General features: G+C 37.8%; 2 protein-coding genes and 1 long non-coding RNA gene across 3 annotated transcripts; 2 read left to right on the top strand and 1 right to left on the bottom strand.

The window, feature by feature from the left end:
• The first annotated feature begins 1,726 nt into the window (after positions 1-1,726).
• On the top strand, positions 1,727-10,244 carry commd1 (copper metabolism (Murr1) domain containing 1). Its single transcript, XM_061048946.1, has 3 exons — positions 1,727-1,922; positions 3,710-4,000; positions 7,679-10,244. The coding sequence occupies exons 1-3, from the start codon at positions 1,749-1,751 to the stop codon at positions 7,784-7,786; spliced, it is 573 nt and encodes a 190-aa protein (XP_060904929.1). The 5' UTR covers positions 1,727-1,748; the 3' UTR covers positions 7,787-10,244.
• A 569-nt stretch (positions 10,245-10,813) lies between these two features.
• On the top strand, positions 10,814-20,610 carry b3gnt2a (UDP-GlcNAc:betaGal beta-1,3-N-acetylglucosaminyltransferase 2a). The gene is made up of 3 exons (XM_061048935.1): positions 10,814-11,042; positions 17,234-17,364; positions 19,148-20,610. The coding sequence occupies exon 3, from the start codon at positions 19,168-19,170 to the stop codon at positions 20,368-20,370; it is 1,203 nt and encodes a 400-aa protein (XP_060904918.1). The 5' UTR covers positions 10,814-11,042; positions 17,234-17,364; positions 19,148-19,167; the 3' UTR covers positions 20,371-20,610.
• LOC132982451 (uncharacterized) lies at positions 12,042-12,602 on the bottom strand. The gene is made up of 2 exons (XR_009674708.1): positions 12,514-12,602; positions 12,042-12,395 (listed from the first exon to the last, which is right to left on the bottom strand). It is a non-coding gene; the product is annotated as an uncharacterized LOC132982451 (long non-coding RNA).
• Positions 20,611-22,241: the final 1,631 nt, after the last annotated feature.

Genomic DNA, 22,241 nt, shown 5'->3' with positions numbered 1-22,241 from the left:
GAAGGGTATAGAGCCAGGATCAAGGGGAGGCAGGTGCAGAAAATTTATGGGACTACAGTGATGCCAGTAACGTAACTTTGTAAGCATCTGATCAACTGCAAAGAAAGCTCAATGAGACAAAATAATATGTTCTGCATGTTTCCTTTTCTGTTGTTGCCAAATCAAAAAAGCAAGTTTGTTTTTAATTTTGCTGATTCTAAAAAAAAGTATTGATGATGACCGAACATCAGACATCTCTGTGTTTTGATTTCAAAACTATGAACTATGAACTATGAACTATAGCCTATGAGAAAAGGACAATATAAATGTAGGAAATTATTTAATACATTCACTCAAGTTGTCAAGAAAGATAAACACATCTACGGCATATGAATCATGGTGGTGAAAGATTGTCGATTCTGGAGTAACATGGTGGCGGCCACCTGCCCGCAGGCCACTGGCGCCTCCATGTGCCATGGCATAGCATGCCGCTGCTCCCAAAGTGGCATTTCTATGTGCCATGGCATGTGTCAGGTGCCGCTTTTTGATCTCGGCGCTACTTCGTTTTTCTCCACCTGCAGTTACCAACAGCAGTTTCTAACAAAGATGGACAATGGAAGTGTCTGTAGTCGCCTCTTTTCTGTTTTGTAACATGCAAGTTGTCTGTTATTAGTTTTAAATAATAATTGTGATGACAGTGCAATATGAGATCATAATTATGGATACATATTATTGTTATGTAATTGGGAGCCTATACTTATCGTAAAAAAATAGGCATTATTTTAGTCAACAACCTAAAGAAAGATTACTAATCTTCCTTTTTCCATTTCCCATCTGCACAGCTGTCCCAAGAGTCAGCCTCTAGTTGGACACTTTAATGATTACCTCAATTACCTTAAATAGCACCTTTAATTTAATGTTTGCACTGCCTGTTATTTAATTTAATGTCTATTTTTGATAACTTTGCACGATCTGCTTTTTAAAACATTGCTGTACATATATAAACAACACAACTTCAGAAGGTCAACACTTTTTTATTCTTATTTTTTATATTCAGGTCTAATTACAGATTTTTTTTCCTCAACTGTTTATAGGTTCTTGCTTTAAATTACACATATATTTTTATCCCTGCACGGGTTATGTACATTTCTTGTATAAATCTATTTTTAATTGCACAGTTTAAGTTTTGATTCGTCTAGAGGTATTCTTTAAATCTTTTTTTCGGGTTAATATATATGTATGGAATGGGGGGCGTCAGTTTTGCGGTTTAATTTTTAACAAATGTTTCATGTCATGTACGTCTTTGTAACCTGCTACTGGATGCTTTGAATTTCCCTCTGGATCAATAAAGTATCTATCTATCTATCTATCTATCTATCTATTGAATAGGAACATTGTTTTCCCTTTGAATTTGTCTTTGGAAACTATCATCAAGTTTTTGTGTGAAAATGCTAGTATTACTAACCATAATAAAACCTAATAAAATTCAAGTTGCTTTTCTAGGCTAGGCTACATGTAAAATAGGGTTTTTATATGTCCTGTTTTATTCTGAAGCCATGATTTCAATCATACCTCCTAAGAAGTCATTGCATTTTCAGTGACACAGCAATTTAGTATGGAGAAATATTTACAGTCATTGAGAAAAACAGGAAAAATCAGCAATAAAACGATTCCACCAGGATAAAACTACAATTCCCAGGATACCGTTTCAGACCGAACTTCACGTGATATGCTCCATGCGCTTCACGTGACCCTAGTCAGAAGAAACAATGGCGGATGTTGAAGCTTCAAAATCTCTGAGCGGACTGTTGAATGGAATAGCTCAAAAGGTTTATTACAACAACAGTGAGATCACAGAGGAGCTGCTGAAGAATGAACTATTCCCCGAGATGGTGCAGGAGGAGTTCAAGGCGTTACACGATAAAATGAAAGCCCTCCTTAAGGTAACAGAACAACTTCAGAGCAGAAATGTTAGCCTTAGGTTTTTTAAATGAAACACTTGCGTTAACAGTGAAACGATATTATTGAAGGTGCAGACACAAATATATGATTATAACATTTCAACATTTCACATTGACTCTGGGGTTTAACATTTAGCAGAAGCTAAAGCCAGTGTCTTACTGTGAGATAGAGCAACAACAACAACAACAACTGTAAAATCCAGTCTATTAGAAACAATCAGTAAGCAAATAACATTATATCAAATACAGCAAGTTTGGATTCATTAATGAAAGGACCACTACATTAGCTGACAGTTAAATGCATCTAAAACTGAGCAAAGAAAGGTGTAACAAGGAAGTTACAGGGCAAGGGAAATGTTTTTTTTTCTCGTAAAGATTAGGGTTGTGCAAAGATAAAGCTGTGGTAATGAGCAAAAAAAGACCTGCATAACAGAATAGATGTTGTAAAACTAACAATGTGTCTCACAACAAGTCAGCTTAAATCAACTGTTTGTCCGGATGTTTTAAAAGTAGGAGTTTATTCTGCATTGTTAAAGTTCTCAGGTGATGGATGATTGATATCTTCTGTGTTTTGGGTATCCATCCATAAGACTGTCCTCAGTTTGAACAATTGTTCAAACTGATATTTTAAATTAGTTGGACTGTTGCTGTGTGTCTCACCTCTTGTCAGCAGGGGGCAGCAGAGACGCACACCTGTTATCACTGTAGTTCCACTATTTGTATCGATGCTGCGCTGTGTGGCCTGCACAGAGCTCAAGATTCAATCAGGCATTTACATTCATTTACAATGCAAATTCTAAACACATAGGCACTTCAGTCCTTTAAATCATTTACAAGTTGAACACTTAACAAGTTGGATTTTGTTTCCTATGAGACAGCATGAACAAATGGACATCAGCAGATCAACAATAGAACTGCTTTAAGTGCATACAAACACACCACAATTATGTGCATAATATATATTTAATATTTAAATAAAAAGGTAATAACTGAGAAAAACTTGCACTCCATTGAAGATTGTCATTTTGGTTTCAGGCAAAAGTCACAAGGGTAGCTAGTTTTTGATTTTCACCTAGAACACAACTCAAAAGTAAAAGGATGTCTGATGTTCATAATTTGTATACAAATACTTTTTCCCTTACTTGTTGATAACTAACAGTATAGACATGCTGCAGAATGAAATTATATAAAACATTATTTGTGTGATTTTTTTTCTAATATAGAACAATTTCTTTGAGGTCTCAGTTTTCACTCCAACTCGTTATGTTTGACACACACAGCCCCACTAGAACTACCACCAGTAATTATATTGTCTTCCAAAATGGAAAAAAACCCACAATGCACACTATTTTGTTTAAAGTAAAAGTATGTTTAAAGATGGCTTTTGAATTGCTAAAGGCATGAACAATGCATGGTAAAAAAACAAGCTGAGTAACAACTAAGATGTAGCAGAAAAACTTTTTCAAGGTGCAGCCCTCAGCACACATTATCCTAAAATAAATACCACATAATAATAACTACTAAACATGGCAACCATGGGTTTGTAACATGGAGAGAGATCCACATACAGAAGAACAGAACACTTGCTATAACTGACTTTACAAGGTATAGAGTTGTAAACATTTGTGTGTTAAAATGATTGCACAAGACATTGATCAATTCTTAGGTAAATATGAAATGCAACAGAATGCAGGTTTGACAGCAGACTTGCAGATATCCTACTTTGTGGTGCGCATTCTTAGCTGATCCTCCTCTCTTTCATCACTAAGTCAATTGCAACCGCCGACATGGACCACGCCCAGCTAGAGGCCTTTCTCACAGCGCAGACTAAGAGGCAGGGTGGTGGCGGGGTGACTGCTGAACAGGCTGCAGCCCTCTCTCGCTTCTGGAAGAGTCAGCGTGTCCGGGTGAGGGAGAGTTTGGTGGCTCAGAGCCGCTGGGAGCCCGGCCTCAGGGGCCTCTCTTGGAGGGTGGACCTCCAGACTGCAGCCAGTCGGGGGGACGCACTGCACAGCGGCCCGGTTGCTCTGATGGAGCTGGAGCTGGGCAGAGCTGGAGAGGTGAGACCAACAGCCAGTGTTTTGTCTGACAATCATTCAGATTCATAGGCTCACACATCAAATGATGTCATCAATACAACCCAGTCATCAAATGCAGCATTTAGAGTGACCATCATCCTTTAAAACACACATGGGCATTAAGACATTTTACAATAAATCCCCATTTTTGTAAACTTTGGCAGAGAATTTCACCTCTTGGTTTGCGTCCATCTATAGTGTTTTAATAGTGGTTCACTCAGACTGACAATGCTGTGGTTCGTCTCGTTACTAGTGAGAATTTGGACCTGCAAAAACTTGATAATGAACCACATTCAGACAGATTCTTAAGGGGAATTCAAGTGATTGTAAACCTAAATACTTTATATATTCTTGTTCCTATAATGCAAGATGCAGGTCACCAAATATAAACACAAACAAAAAGTCATTGACTGAAATTCATTTAAAATCTCCATATTAAAATTTCCATATTAACCAGGTGTCAGAATAGTTTCAAATATGTTTGAAGTCATTTCACCCTACTTTTTAACTTTATTGATAATTTTCTTCTTTAAATGCAAGTCTCTGGAGTTTCCCAGGCATTGTTTAAGGCAACTATCTAAACCAGTGTCCAATTCGGGGTTTAAAATGAGCTCCTGTCATCCACCAAGTAAATGAATTATTTATTATGTATCTATATATATATATATAGTATAAAACTATCAGTAGATAATATGTAATGGGATTACAGCATTTTTAATAAATAAATGATATTATTCTCATTATAAATTATATTTACACCTAACTTGAAAACTCCATATTTTGAATTATAAATCAAGGATGTGAGCTACTAGCCAACTAAACGATTAAACGTCATCACCCATGTAAGTGAGCACTTAAAATAAGAGTCAGTAAAATCATCCGTGATTGCAATCCTGCTGTATACTAATGTAAATGAAATAGAGGGAATCTTCTTGAACATGCAGGATGTGTATACTGTTTTAACTCTGTTGATAGCACTGACATTATTTTGGTGGTTGGTAAAGATTTCAGTGTGTTAGGAGGTCTGGGACCGGATTACTGGCCTGTTTTGGTAAGCTCCTGTCCCACGAGAAGGCTAAATTTAGTCAATCTGGGTCCTGGACTCAATAAAGTTTCAGAGCCAGTGGATACCAGTGCTGAGAGGGTGACCTTGATTTCACAATCAAATCTATTTGTGCAGAAAAGGAAACCCAACTGAGGTCACGGTTTTACATTTGTAACCACCAGGAAATCATTTGTTCAGGTACTGTAACAAAGTCTTCATGGACATGTTGGGGATGGAATATACTGTATTTAGTCCATGTTCTTTTCATTTCATCTTGCACATGAAAATAATGGCAATCATTAGATGACACTAGGCATTGTATAGAGTCACTATACCTCAACTAGATGTCACATCATGCACCTAGTTGGGATTCTGAAGAATAACAAACAGTGGAGCAGATCTGATTGATGAGGTAATGTTAGCTGGGTTAGCATTACAACTAGCCCGCCGACAGGAAGGCATGTCCTTCTTCACCATTACTTTAAACTTTCACAAGTTAACCAGAGCTAACCATCACCAAGAACCACTATTCATCACCAGTGAGTGTCCAACAATACATTCACAAGCAGTGAGGACAGTATGACAACAGCCTTCCTAGGAGTCCACTCCATGTTTATTATCTACCTGGTTGACTTTTTGATGCTCAGGGGTTCGCTCCTACCAGTTGATGGCAGTGTTTAAGTCATTCAAATGCATTCTTTGCACCAGCAGGGACAAAAATGTAACAATGATTTTTTTTTATCATGTTTGGTTTCATTTGAACTTGAAGTTAAGAAAATAAAAGACTTACTTAAATATGTGTCAGTTGAAAAGACAAGAGTTTTATCAAAACCTTCAACCAATCCATCCAAATGAAGGAAGCCCCACGAAGCTCTTGAACTCCTCTTGCCCCCTCAATCCATGTTTCACCCTCCTCCCCTCTGGCTGCAGAAACAGAAAAACATGTTGCATTGTTGGGCAGCAACAACAGAGTGGTTTACACTTTACAGGCCCACAACACCTCGGAAGAGCCACCCAACATAGACCCCATCTACATGTATGATTTGTCTAAGAAAACCTTATAATGTCCCAAAGGACTGGTTCAAAAAACAAATTTGGTATCAATAGCTCAGTTCTTTATTGCAACACACTGAACGAGTGCCAGTTTGTTTTAAATTGAAATCGTCCATTTAGATTTTATTGAGCCTAAGAGTTTTTTATAGATTTACATAATTATTTGTGTGGCTGAGTTCACTGACAGTTGGACGTTTTGTATTTGTCCGTCAGGAGGTTTAAGGTCTGCCTCAGCTCTGTTCTTAGATTGGTCAAAAGTTAGATAGAGATAGTGTTTCCAACATAGCTCTCGCACATTGGGCTTCATATCACCTCCTCAGAACCCAGTGGGTGACATCACTGAGACTACTGTCCATGTTTTATACAGACTATGGATTGAGTGAGAACACTGTTATTTTGAACTCAGCAGTTCTTGATCATTTGTTGTTGCATTAAGTACACCAATATACTTAATGTTGTGCAGTCTGGACACTGCTTTCACAGACAATAGTTTAAGAACTGGATGATGGGAAGTGGATACATGGATTATATTTTCTGACTATGCTGGGGAAGATTGATTGGTCTAGAACTGGTTAAACTCTAATCTGAATGTTTATGTAGAGCTAAATGTTGTCATTTCATTTTCTAGGGTAAATGATTGAAAGATTGCATTTCATTGCTTGGTTTGTAAAATACTATGGACCCAGATGGACCAAGTATTCTTTTTTTGTTGTTATCCGATACAACACGAGGGATTTTGTGTGCAGATAGATATTTTGAGTATGTTGACCACAAGCAGAACCTCCGTATGAAGCTTAGAGGTGAGCTTAATGATTGTTATATAACTTGCTTTATAGCGTTCAGAGAAAAATGGCGGCAGTTTGAATATAGTCAATGGAAACTCTGCAAGCAATCATCACTGTGTGTCAAAATGGGAAGAATGATACCTTTTTCTGCATTCTGAAACATATATTATCAAATGCATATAGGTTCTTATCTATCAGAGGAAAACTTCAAACAAATCATGCAAAATCTCCCATACCCTAATTACATCATAATTTTACTATCGCTATTACTTGGAATGTAATGTTTTGCTTCCTTGTTCCTGCTAAACCAACAGAATTATTATTGTTATTTATCTTTATCAGGTGCAAAATGATTTCTAACTTTCTACATTTCATGTTTACACGCTTTAAAGGGTTGAGGATAGCCATTCAGCCACTCTGTGAGTACCTGCTGTTGTGAACCAATCTCATGCAGGTGGAATCCAACTACAAGGAAATGTACAGGGATATTATACAAATAATATTAAGATAAGAAAGAAAATCCTGTCGGACTTTGAATGTGTGTTGTCCATTTTTTGAAATAGACATAAATAAGTTTTATGTGATTTGTAATAAACACAATGCAGGTCAGTTACGGGAGTTCCTGCCACTGATTCAAACTAGAGCGAGGCTTATCAAAAACACAAAACCTGAAAAAACTACTTAACAGTACAATGTAATTTAGTTCAAAGTAATTCTTACTAACATACTTAAGTATATCCTTATTCCCCCCCCCCTCCCTCTCTCTCTCTCTGTCAGGACTCAGAGTTTGTGTGTCTGGAGTTCGATGAGGCCAAAGTGAACCAGGTACTGAAGAAGATGGCCAACATCCAGAAGAGCATAGACAGCGTGGTTCAGCGCTCATAAAAAACGGAGTGACATTTTATCCCAGTCAGCAGAGAGACAGTGAGGTGTGATTCTGACTGAGAGACAACTCAGGTATTACCTGCAACATGAAGCGTGTTTCCTCTCTGATTCCTGTTTGTCCTGTTTAACAGCCTTGCTCAGAAGTGGGACATGTTCAGATCTGTATCACTCCAGAACTGATCCAACAGACTCAGACTGAATAAACTATAGAAGATTTAGTTTATATTTCAACATGTTCGAGAAGGCCTGGGCTCTACAGATGTTATATCTGGGGATCCTTTACAGTCTCTCTCTGATAGGATTAATGTTCCTCTCTGTCCACAGCAGCAAAAATACAGTACTGGTGTTGTAGGAGAGCAAGGGTGCGGCAAAGACACAAGGATTGGAAATGAAGTTGGAGATGGGATTTTTGAATCAAAACAAAACACAAACAGTCTTATGTTTCAGTGTAAACCAGCGAGGCTGGTACAACTCTTAACTTTTTACCATTAGACTAAAAATAAATTCAATTATTGACGGGGGGATTGTATAAAAGTATATAATGCAAAGGATTTGTGGAATTTAAGAATTACAATTAATTGAACTGTTTTATTTTTCTGTATAAATCTAAAAGTTGTTTTGATCTATAAAATGTCAAAAAGGTCATATCTTCTTTTGTCAGTAGGAACTCCAAAAATATTGAGTTTAATTAGATATAAAATCAAGAAAAGATTATACTTCTTTCATTGTTCACTTTTGAAAAAAAAATGACTTCCATTTTTTAAACCAATGAAGAAATAGTTGGTATTTTTTACATGAGTTGGAGTAAGCTAACTGCAGCTAATGTAATTGTACCCCACAATGTATCTGTAACATACAAAAACAAGAAGGTGAACTGATTAAGGCAGAGGTAGTAAAGTAACTCCCACCTACTTTAAAGTAAAATCAGCTCTGTAGAGACCCTCTCTTTAATGCCGTCAGACACTTAGAATCAGAGCCTCTCAGTGAAAAATCATTCATTTGAACAATACTGCCAGCGTTGTGGCCTTTAGATTAAAACTTGACGTGCGCACAATTCAGTGAATGAATATTAATTTAAGAAAACGTTTCTGGTTTGGGTCTGTGTTTAGAGAGGGGGCTACATTCATTCAGAGCTGATGAGCTTCCTGGTTCAGGTCACAAATCTTCCAACCCATCACAGGCGTATGCTTGCACATGATTGTGATCTCGTATTGTATACAGCATTCCTTTACAAACAAATCTGTGCCAATTAAGATCTAAAGCAATGGTGAGATTGAGGCAAACTGCAACATTTAGAGGTTTGCCTTGATTTTTTTTTTGATCACAAATTGTATTTTTCATGGTTCTCTCTGTTTTTTTTAAATACTGGAAAAAAGTTAATTTTGTCGTTTTACAACCATAAATGCAACAGTAACTAAATGTCTGGAAACCCCCTCATGTATAAACAGGATTATTCAGACCTTTGAGAGAATAAATGAAGGGTTTGGGCATCTTTCTGTCTGTTCTGAAGTTTAACTGAGTTTAAACAACTGTGAGGTGGACAAAATCACTGCACAATGTACGTAAATATCTCTTTGTCTTTGTCATAAATAAACCTTATGACATCAATAGACTTTGATCGCATGTCACAACATCACTTCTGATCACGGTTTAAGTCCACCTGAGACGTCAGTTAACAATTATCAGGCGTGTTGAGGCCCAGCCGGGGTGGGGACGGTCTCATACACCTGGGATAAAACCGTCTCCACATAGGAACAAGTAGCACTGAGTTAATCTTTGTCTTGATTGTAAACTAAGCCCACAATTTGTTTGGCTGCTAGAATAACTATTATTATTAAGATAACTGAAGCATGACAATGAGCTTTAGTGTTGAGTTCTGATTTATTCTCAAAGTCGATGTGTCTGACAAAATCTGAACCAGACAGGCTGCTAAACTGACAAAGAGAGCAAAAGATCTAAATCTGTCGTACATCTAGCCCAAGCAAGATAGACAAGAACAAGGCTGAAAAATGTAACAGTGAGTAAAAAGTATAAGAATTTTTTAATTCCTAGTAAGAAAATAAAACAACTCACCTGAACAAAGAACTGCATCTCCCATGAAATGTTTTCTTTTTCTTTCTGCAGAGCCTCCAGAATCCAAAAAGCTTCATAGTTTTTAGTCCTCTGCTCTTTTGATTGGTTAGTTATTTTATATTGTGTTGCATCAATGAAACACTGAAAACTTGAAAGTCAAACAATAACACCAACTAGCTAAAAGATTGAAGGTGAGGTAGAACAGCAATCCCCATGTTCTTTTTAAGTTTAAACTACTTTCACAGTAATAAATGAACTTGCAAAAGACAGGAGTTGTTGCTCTGCCACTGTGTCAACTTGTTAGTTTTTTAGCGTTATTGTGAGTGAAAAATATTGTGTTCCATCAAAAATACAAAAAAGATAGAAGTGTTTGTCCATTTGATTATTTTTTTTTTTAATGCTATTATGTGTGCTATTGCTATTAAACTCAAACATATGCAAAGTCCCTAAACTTAATTTGAATAATTGTATTCTAAAGAAAACGTCAAACAGATACACTAAATGTTTGTTTTCCTTAGAGAAGCTGTTGACATCACATCTCGTTTGGTCTGGTCACACAGTTTAGCACTAACATCATTTGAATTTCATCTGTGACACACATCATTTGTTTACCCTCTCCTGGACAAGAAAGGATGCAAGTTTTATACGTGTCTTATTTGGCTTCCCTTGTGAAACCATGAGGCTAAGTCTAGCTTTCTTAAACAAGATCTATGGCTATAAATGACTTGAAGTGTTTCACTATATGTTTTATAATTTCTCATTTCAACCATAAAAACACATTAGAAAGATGTAGTGTTTATGCAAAACTGTATGCATATGGGTTGCTGCATAGATCAGAGCAGAGATATATTTCATTTTGATGGTGGAGAGAAGAGAGATGGTGTTCATGGGACCAAAATAACACAGTTGAGACTTTTAGAAGCCCCCATTCAACCTGAGGGCGGAGTCACTGCGCACGCATCACAGGAGAGACGCACACTTGAACAGTTGGGACCTTTCTCCACAACGTGAATACAGAATGTCACTTAGGTTGATTTTGGGATTGATGAGGACTCGGGTTTATACAGTTTATACCTAAATGAAATCGCGCGCAGGTGTACAGAAAATAGGTCACCCGGAGCAGACGGAAGGTGTTGTAGTTCAGGTGATTTCACAAGGACGGCTGGAGGGGCTGAACTGAGAGGTGAGTGTCCAGCAGAGTGACCTGACTCGGCTTTAACGACACACGATGTATTTTTATTGGCACTTCATTTGGACTCATCAGACTCTTCTGCTAAACAAATCCAAAAGTAGGTTAACACAGTTTGACTCTGTTGACTCTGACGCCTGTTGGTAGGAGACAGAAAAAAAACTTAACATGTCGGAAGAATAGAACCTTTATTCATAAGTGTATTAAAAACATTGATAAAAGTTCTTCAACTTTAGGTATTGAGTATAAAATTCAGATTCAGAGTTTGTATTGTCCCACAAGGGGAAATCTGCGTTGCAACAGGAGCACACAGAAGACAAGAAACACAAGGACAACATCACCATAAAACATAAACCAAAACAAATTAAAAGAATCAGACAACACAGCAAAATATAAAACCAAATAAAAACAGCGCAATATAATCAGAATGGAAATTCAAGTTATTGAAGTGCAACGTGTAGGTGTGCAAATGTGCAATTCAAGGGCAAAAAGAGCAACACATAGCTAATTGTTGTTTAACATATTAATTGCACTTGGTAAAAATGAGACCTGGAGTCTTTTAGTCTTCACTGGAGCTCTAAAACGACGACCTGAGGATAAACGGTCAAACTCACTGTGAAGTGGGTGATCTGGGATCACACGCCCTAGCTTTCCTCAGGACCTGCTGATTATACAAGGGGTGCGTTCGAATTGTCCCTCCTATCTCCTTTCACTATCCACTTCACCTTAACCCGGGACGCATTTAAGTGGCGGCCATGATAAGAGCTGTTCTAATTCTCTAAAAGTTAAGGAAAGGTGGGTCAATGCCTCCTTTATAACCTCCTTTAGCATAGGATACACTAGACCATCCTTTACAAAGGAGATGAGATATGACGCCCCACAATTCTTTGCGGCCGCAACATTTAAAGCGAGTCGCGCATCCAACAGTTCACGGACATTAACGATGATCGTAAAGTGACACAGATCATGTAAGAGATAAAAAGATAAGAGACATTTTTTATCAGATGATGTTTTATTCAACATGTTTCATTCACTTAAGAATGCTTTGTGCAGTTGTACATTTGTATAAAACATTATGTGTAGGTTATATCTTACATAAATGTAACAATTCATTTCATACAATCATATTTATGTTGATGTTGATTTCTGAGTGGACAGGAAGGTGATGGTTTCACTTTTGTTACTTGTAGCCTGGTAGTCTATATTTCTTTTATTTCAATCCCAACCTTGTGGTGATTAGGATTATTTCACCGGTAAGAAGACACAGGGGAAAGTTTTTTAGATGCGTTTTTTGTAGTCCATTTTCTGAACATTGTAGTTTCAACACAGCAGACCCACGTCATTAACCTCCGCCGGCCCGTCACATTTAATGACGTGGCCTAGTGGAAATGTGGTCGGATTGTCAGAGCAACGAGATCACCTTTCCCTAAGTCCTTTATGAATTCTCCTAACATCTTTCCTTAACCTCATGACGTTTTCCCCGGGGTTAAGGTAAAGTGGATAGTGAAAGGAGATAGGAGGGACAATTCGAACGCACCCAAGGTCAAAAGCCCAACCTGACACCTCCCTGAGATTCTACTGCTTGTTTTTACAAGTCTCCCAAGTCTATTGTTGTTTGACAAGTTCAGGCTTCCATACCATGCAGCAATGCAAACATTTAAAACAGATTCAATAAAACTTTTATAAAACAGAGTCATCATCTCCGTAGAAACATTAAAAAGAGTTCATCTTTCTTAAAAAGAACAGTCTTTGTTGAACCTTCATGGAGGTAGCGTCAACATGATTTTCAAAACATAACCTATTGTCCAGAACAACACCCAGATATTTTTAGCTTTATAAATATTTCATGTAAAATTCTTTAAAAACTTAAGTCAAGTACTAATTATTATTAAAATGTAACTGTATGTCAAGTTCCAATTGCAGACTGGCCCTTTAAATGGATTTTAAATTTGTGTAAATTAGTTTATAGACCTGCAGCTTGTTAGGGTGGAGCACACATTGTTTTATTTATAGTAAATAATTCTGTAGATAAAAATGTAAGTTAAGTTAAAGTAAGTGCACCGGAGAAAACATTGAGAGATGAGATGGTTGCTTAAATAATAATCTTCTCGATCAGGATATTTGTGTAAATACAAGTTGGTCAATAGTTGGCATAAGAAAAATTAACTCTGCTTATAAATCAAAAAGAAAAATGCAGGAATGTTAAGCTTCATTTATATAGAAAGAAATTCCGTTTTTGTCTTGTCAATCAAGTTTAACCCACATGCTCAAACACAAATCAGAAGATCACACGTTGTAAATAAAAAATATTTTGTAATGACAGAAATGATTGATCTTCTACTTAATTGAAGTACACAATAGTTTGTACAAGAAATGTAAAAAAAATCAACAACAGTCAAGTCCTGCTTTTACATGAATGCATGAGTAATCTAATGAAATGATACAATATGAAAGTACTTTTTTCCTACTTTCTAGTTTAAAGCTCCTGTGAAGAACTTTTGGTTTGTGTCGATTTTGGCGCCCCCTGTGGACAAATTTGTACATCTTTTATATTTGCTAATTTTGTCCTGTACATGGGTGGGCGTTTTTTATGTATTTTTTCTAAAGTCAAATGTATCACTCACCAGTGATGTGTCCGAACGTGCTAGATGAGTGATGAGTTTTTATTTTTGGTGAAGGGTGAACTGAACAAGTCAATTTGAACTATGTATAACAAGAAGGTGAGAGTATAGCTCATTCTGGAGACAGTGAAGGACAGCTCACTTACTTACTTATCGAGAGTAGTCGAGCACTGTGTCCCGGAGTCTGAGATGCGGCACCCGTCACGCAGCCAACTTGGCCCCGATATGCCTTTCAAAGTAAAAGATGTATCAGTTTATTTTATGATTAGACTTCCTGCGTTTTTAGGACAGCTCCTGAGTGAATGAATACACTTTCAAATCTCTTTAGCTCTTTCTTGAGGTCCCTGATAAATTTCCTTTAAAACAAAAATAGGCCATATGCTTTGTTAATGTTAAATAAAAAAGAACTGGGTTGCGACAATATTTACTGTTGTGCAATCTCTTTCTCGTTCTCTCCCGCCCTTTCTCCCTCTGCCCCTATCTCCCCCTCTCTTTCTTCTTCTCCCTCAGCATTCAGGTTTTTGTTTTTTCTGCACCTGTATGTTAAGTCCCTGTTTGTATTGTAAATCAAATTGTTTACAAAAGCCAAACCCTCAAAACCTGTAGAATAGCTGAAACCACCTCTGTGTAGGTAAGGCAAACAGCCTCTTGAGTGAGATGATTATTATGTATATTTTCTTTTATAGAACTGATCACTATGATATTTATTTAACCATTACAGTTTCAGAGTTTTTAGTTTATGGCTTTCATTTGGGGTAAAGACTGCAAGAAGGGATGATAATAAAGAAAGCCCTACTGAAAAAGAGTAGCTGAGTGCAGAAAAAACAAAAAAACAAATAAACGAGTAAACTAGTTCTTTTCTTGGACTGTGAACTTCGTTCAAACATTTAAATTGTGAACTGAAATGAGAACTAGTTCATCTTTATCTATAAATAAACTGAACTTTGAGCTAGCTCACTGTGAATATTTTCTGTGCAAAATGAAAACATTACTGTTTTTTCAGCATGCTGTTAATCACCTTGTCTGACACACAGAGACAGAGATTACAAGCATTTAAAAGGTCACTGCTCATTTCAAGGTTGTCATGAAATGTGTAAAAATTTTGTGCAAATCAAACATTGAACATGGCTGTTAACAATAGGAGGCGCTGTGACCAACACCAAGTGATACATGTAGATTTGTTCAGGTCTACATGCGTTTATGCATTTTAAGTTTGAGAGAAACTTCTTCTTTCCACTAGGTGGAACTATGAATTAGAAAACATGCAGTGAGTATGACAGAATATGCTGAACTGTTCATGCTGGCACTGTCATTATCTTTCAAATTTGGAGCAAAATACTTACTGCATACAAGAGTAAGCATCGCCTCTGCCAGGACTGTCATCAAAATCTGGAGAAGAAATTACATTTTATGAGAGTTAATACTGTCTACTCCTAGAGACTGCATTATGCCTATACTGTAGTTGAATATTGACATGTAAATGTGTTCGAGGGCAGACCGTCATCATACATATGACATTTTGAACAGATCAAACCTTTTTGAATGGGGGTTAACAACAACTTCATGTTTCTAGTTGAGACATCAAATCTTTCCGTATCAGCATGGAGACATCCTTCAATGAAACCTCTCGGTCTTACGGCGAACATGTTGAAGTTCTTAGGTTTCTAAACACATCTGAGTACAGTATGTTCAACAGAGTAAGAGGAGTACATGAAAGTGTCATTTTTAGGGGGCGCTATGACTATTGCAAAATATTTGCATGTTGTGGACAAGCCAGGACTGTTGTAGCACATGTAAAGTTTGAAGAAGATAGAATGTTATATTTGAGGGTTACAGTCAGTTTGTGTCACACACCAAATTGGCAAAAATATATCTAACACAGCAAATTGGAAAAACAAAATCAAACTTTGACCCCCAGCCAGGGCCACGCCTTTTATAAATGACTCAAACCTTTAATAAGGTGTCAACAATACAAAATTGGGAAGACTCAGATGAAACCCCAGAGCCTGTAAATCTATAGGCATTATTTTGAAAACCAAATCAAAATTGCAGACTTCCTGTTGTGTTTACAGTTTGGGTCAAAAAGGATTTTTTTTTAGGTGTAGTCATGATGAATATGCTTTCTTCAATTCTCAAGTCTAGGATGAATGTGCTGTGGGGCTGAATGTTTTCAGTTTTGCAGGGGGCGCCACTGAGCCATTAATAATAGAGACGCAGCAGCTAGCACAAATGTAATTAAAAAGGAATCAGTGAGCACAATACTTTTCCTTGAATGTGATAATCTCTGCAGGCTGTAAAAGAAAGCAGGTTTAAAGATGGAATTAGAGAAAAACATTCTGCTCAAACTCTTTTCTGAACTTTTGAAAGAAGCTTTCAGACTTATTTAACAGCATGTTGAGTTTAAATGAGTGATCTTCTCTCTCAGCATAATCTGAAATACTTGATGTGGTTTAAGTACTTCTGAGTATAATGACGCAGGTGTGGGAAAAAAAACAAACTGACCTTAATACTGTCGCAAACTTACACCCGGATATGCAACACTTTGGCAAACACAGACACTAATGTTTGCTCAGGTTGTTTGTGTTGTTTGTTTCAAGAACAAGACATCCAATAACTAATAGCCTCTTTTGGATTAAAGGATTATTTGAAGTTTTATTTTTTTTATTTTACAGAGAACAAACACAAGCTCAAATGTGTTGTAGTTGAAAATGTTTACCCTTTAATTTGCATTTGTGTGAAATTCTCTAAGCTGTTGGGCTCTCTAGTCTCTTCATGAAAAAGCCTGCTTAAAACTGCAGAGCAACTGTTGTCACGTTTATTTACTGTGTGTCCAAAGTTTATCACCCTTATCCATAAACAGAATTACTTACTGTCTGACAACATCAGATAGCCCCGCTCTGCCCCCTATATATTCTGCTGATGAATACATGACCTGACAGGACCTGTTCTAAAAGCCATTAACCCTCTGTTTTTCTGAACATCGAGTCAGGCTCGATGACAGACAGACAGTAGGCCTGCTCAATATGAGCAAAGAATATGCAATCATATTTTCTTTTGTTGTTGTTGTGGCTTTTGGCACACATCTTCTTTCTCAGTCCTTAGGGAAGGCAATTTAAATGTTGCGTAACCTGTGTGCATGTGCTAACATGTGTGCCCACCCTACAGAAGTAAATGGACTTGAGCTTGTATAGTGCTTTTCTTGTCTTCTGACTACTCAAAGCTCTTTTACACCAGAAGTCAGTGACCCAGTTTGGCCACCCCAGTCAAAAAAAAACAGTCTGGCTCCCCCCACTGCTTTTGTGATGTGTTTATTGCAAATGCTTATATTGCAATAACAATGAAATTGTGATTAATTGTGCAGCCCTAACAGACAGCAAATGCCTTTAAAATGAAATTTTGCATTATGCATCAGTCTCTCATAAACAGGATGCATGAATTCATCATTTACATCTGCTAACCCTGTTGAAGTCTCAATCAACAAATACACAAAATGTTTAGCTCACTAAAAACCTGACTAATTGCAGTTCTTGTTTAATTGATTTGGTTAAATGTGTTAAACTCCAGATGGCTGAGGCAGAATCAACATCCTGGTTCTTCTTGGAGACGTCCTTCTCCTGCTCTCAGCTCCTCTATGAGGCCTAGTGAGGTCTGGGAGTCTACCAGACCAAACTGACCAATCATCACACCTGTCACAGGTAACACATGAGTGAAAACACACGAAAAGGTGGCCGAATAAGAAATAAAACACTTATCACGCATTCATTGACTAAGGGAAGACATATTAGAAAGACTGAAACAAACTACACCCTTTAAAATTAGAATGTCTTTCTAAACAGTTTCAGTTAAGTTATGGCTAAAACACTTTTGAAAGTTTATCCAGAAATAATTCTGACATCACACATTTGTTTCATGGATTACTTTTTTCAAGCTTCCAGTTAGGCTTTGTGGCTGTCGCTATCTGGCGGGCCAGTAGTGACCATACTTTAGAGGGTTCAAGAGAGGAGGGAGGGGTTAACAAAGGCAAAGATATTAAAGCTATACAGTCAGTAGCCAAGGCTATGTCATTAACTAGCTAACTAAATGGCTAAAAATGGTTTCAACAGAATGTGATTACAATTCATTGGGGGGCGCTAACACCAATCCTGACTCAATGCACTGGCTGCCACAAATACATCAATGACAAGCCAGGTATGGTGAACACAGAAACAGATACCTGCTAATTAGTTACACATAAATACAATAATACTAGAATTTGACTGATTGTAAAAACTGTAGCTCAGACTTCTTGGACAGTCTGTTGGTACAATAAACCGCACAACAAGACAAATAATGTCTTTGATATTTATATGAAAAAATGTCTGAACGGCTGCAACAACTAACACAGCCCAGAGGTTCAGTTCAGTGACTGATTAGCTCGGGTGACGGCTGCCAGACTAACTTTAAGCCTTATTAATAATTTATGTAATTTTAACAGATGAGTTATGCAAAAATGTATCCTGTATATTTATCATGAATAGATAAATGAGCTATAGTTAGCAAAATTGTTTTTTTGTGCCAGGCTGTAAACATGTTTATTTCTGCTGTAAAGTTGGACATTTTACAATGAGGCTCTATTGGGATTGACTCACTTTGGGAAACAGCCTCTAGTGGACACTCAAGGAACTTCACTTTCTGGCACTTCTAGTTTTGTTAAACTAATTTTCAAAACTAAAAGTTGCCACTTGGTCTTTGATTGGAAAAAGACCCCCCTAAATGTTTTACAATTATACGATTCTACAATTCACTTAGCAGATGCATTTATCCAAAGCGACGTACATCAGAGTTTTGGTTTTAATAGTTACTACTAGCACCAAACCGACCTGAGGTACAATCATCACCATGAGGTACAACTGATACAGCTGTTTGACTAGCAAATTACCTGCCAAACCAACCCCTCAGTACACATTTTCATATCTGTTTATGGCAACATTCTCTTCTCAACCTTCAGTGAAGCCAAGTGAACATTTCTAATTTGCATCTCTGTATCATCAACCTGATGTTGTCAAGACAGCTGTTAAGAAGTATGTGCTCCTCTGTGTGCATATTCAATAAACAATGACAAGCACTGCTGCCAGTAAACTAGTGTCATGTGCACGGCTAAATTGGAAATGTGTGATTCCCATCTGATGAAGAGAAGGAGGAGGGGATGAGGAGGAATGTTCACGACCCATTTCTGCAGGATTAGAGATTTAAAAAAAAAAAGCAGCCTGTCTGAGCTCTGAAACTGGGAAAAAAGAAGGAAATCAAGCTTTCTCGTGCACGTCTTTAACAGATTCTTGAAGTCCTAATCTTGCTAAAGGCCTCAGGGTTCAACTAGCTGTCTTAATACTTCTAAATGTCTCTTTATATCCCTGCTAAGTTGTAAGTGGAGGTTTTGATTCTGCATTATTAGGCTTATGTCTTTACTAGTGATTTTCTTTACCTGTGGTCCCTCTGTAGGTGCAGAGGGGGTGGCTAATATGCCTGTGTTCCGAAGAAAAGTGAGCATGCTCTGTGTGACGATAACCCTCAACATCTTCCTATGCCTCCTGGTTATCATCTCGTGGAACCCCAAGCGTGACAGAAGCGAGAAGATCCGTATCCCATCAAAGAAGTTTTGGCACCAGCAGGTTCTGAGCAAATCCTTCTGGAACCGGGAGCAGCAGCGCCTGGACTTTTTTTACAACCCCGTCCTGAACTCTGTGCTCTCTGGAGGCGACTCTCTTGTCGAGCTGCCTGATTGGCTAAATGATACGGGGCCACTCGATCCTTGTGTGCCAGATCCCAGAGTCCCCGCGCAAATCTCGGACTACAACTCCCTGCCGCAGCGCTTCCAGGATTTTCTATTGCACATGCGCTGCAGGACATACCCCATGCTGATTAATCAGCCACATTTGTGCGATGAGAAACCCTTCCTGCTTCTCGTTGTGAAGTCTCTGATCCCGCACTTTGACCGGCGGCAGGCGATCAGAGAAACATGGGGCCGGGCGGGGGTCGTAGCCAACCAGACTGTGGCTACCATTTTCCTGCTAGGCAACACTTTATCTTCTGACAACTTCCCAGACCTCCTTGGGATGCTGAACCATGAGGCAGCTCTCCACAAAGACCTCCTCCAGTGGGACTACAGAGACACCTTCTTCAACCTCACAGTGAAGGAGGTCCTCTTCCTGGAGTGGTTCAGTCAAAACTGTCCCCATGCCCAGTTCATCCTCAAGGGGGACGACGACGTATTTGTGAACACATTACGGATTATTGAGCTCCTGCAGAACATTTCACAGAGCAGAGCTAAGGATCTTTTCATTGGGGATGTAATCAGTAACGCAGGTCCACATAGGAACCGGAAATTAAAGTATTTTATACCAGAGAGTGTGTTTGCGGGGCAATATCCACCCTACGCAGGAGGAGGAGGGTATCTATACACCGGAGTGTTAGCGCTTCAGCTTTACAATGTGTCTCAGCAGGTCGTATTATATCCCATAGATGATGTCTACACTGGGATGTGTCTGAAGAAGCTTGGTTTGGTTCCTGAGAAGCACTCAGGCTTCAGGACGTTTGGCATTGAGAAGAAGTACAGAGACAACCCGTGCGTGTACCGGAGCCTGATGCTGGTTCACAGCCTGACGCCTCAGGAGATGCTGAGGATATGGCATTGGATTATCCATCCTGAGCTGCACTGCCAGTGAACACCTGAATTCACATTTTATGTAGGTCAAATATAGGGCTTTTCCTGACTCCAAATACATTTTGATGCAAACCAGATTTAGCTGTCAATCAACAAAAGATTAATGTTTTTTTCTATAGACTTCCAATGTCCAGATTGTACCGCCCTTTCTGCACGTTCCAATGTACAGGATTTGACAGCCAGATAACACTCAAACAAAAGTCCTCCAATAAAAACACAAGGCTTGTCTTTTCTTGATTTTGCTTGAGTTCCTTTCGTTTTGTTTTTTGTAAAACTGCAATATTACAAAGAGAATAACAATATTTCAGTACAGATAACAAGTATACATTCACAAAGTATAAGCATTGCTATCTAAATTCAAGCAAGCACAGATATGCATAAAAATGCCAATTCAACACATAGCTACATGCTATCATAACCATGAGGAAAACAGTTAGCTACTACATTTAGCATTAGCTAAGAGCACATGTAAGACAAAAACAACTAAAACTTTCTGACCTTAAAAACCTGCAAACTGTATAACTGAACAGGATGAAGGATTTGAGTCATTGGAGGTCAGGTTAAAAGAAAAGAGGTTTAGTGTTGGCTTGTCTTACAGACTCACCTGCCAAAGACTGTAGAAGAAACACAGATTGTAAACAGGAAGCTGCTTCATTCAGTGTTTTTTCCTCTTTTAATTCACTGATTAAAAAAAAAGTACCTTATGAACACTGGAGGATATTCTGAGATTTGCCTTTAAAGTTTAAAGTCTCTCCTGCATTTGACTGATTATTTTGACCTCCAAGTGTTAGTATTTTAAAGTAATTAAATGACTTTATAAACTATCTTATCTTAAACTTGATTTTATTATTTCTGTATTATATTTATGTAATAGAAAACATTAGATGAATACGAGCTCTGAAACCGGAGTTTTAAAGGGTTGTTGAGGTCATCCTGCGCCCTGTATCTGCACATTTTGTTGTAATACTGACTAATATGTGTTGACATTTAAGAAGTGTTAGCTTTTTGAAACCAATAACAACAGTTACATGGCTCTTTTAATAGCCAATAGTATACATTGATAAAAACAGTAATGTTATCATGCAGAAAAAGGGAATTGCACTGACTGGGTAGTGTGGTTATGTTATGGAGTGTGACACTAATATTGTGTTTAACAGAACTTACCATTTTAAAAAAGCCAGTCCACAAAAACACAAAAAGAAATGTCACCATTTGAAGCAGCTGTTTACAAACAACACCAGTGTTCAGAGGTAAATTAACACTTTTTTTCTTCAATGGAGTTTGTTGGCTCTAAAGAGAGTTCAGTTAAAGTTGTTTCTGGTTTAAAAAACAAAAAGGTCAAGCTATGCAGGGATCCTTTCTGTTATGTTCATAGAAACTTTTACTAAAAGTCTAAGCTTGTTTTTGCTTGGATTTTTTTTGCACTTTGTATTTCTATGGTAAATAAACAGACTATCAGAGTTTCTTTGCAGTAAGCGTTTAATCACATGTGGTGTAGTGGTGCCTAATACTCTTAACTTACTACCGATTGTTTTATTTTTTTCAGCCCGTACAGCAAAGGATAAACCCCCTGTGCTACAAACCGTGACTTTAGGGAGTAAGGATCAATATGAAATTGACATCCATCACAGAAGAGGTGTAGATTTGCAGAGATTTTGCAATCAGTACTGGCCCAAAGTAAGGGTGAGACAGCTACACATCGGGTATAACAACATGACAACATGAGTAACATGACACATCAGTTTTGCAATCCGTTACTCTTCAAATGTATTCATTGTTCATTTTATTGCCACAAGAAACAAACAACAAAGAAATTACATTCCTGACGCATTTGCACTTTTTCATTTTGAATCCTCCGGTTGTGTCGGTGAG

The sequence above is a fragment of the Labrus mixtus genome, chromosome 2 (genome assembly GCF_963584025.1).
Source record: "Labrus mixtus chromosome 2, fLabMix1.1, whole genome shotgun sequence".
NCBI classification, from domain to species: Eukaryota; Metazoa; Chordata; class Actinopteri; order Labriformes; family Labridae; genus Labrus; species Labrus mixtus.
Note: the sequence above shows the minus strand (reverse complement) of the source record. Positions and strands in the feature narration are given on the sequence as shown.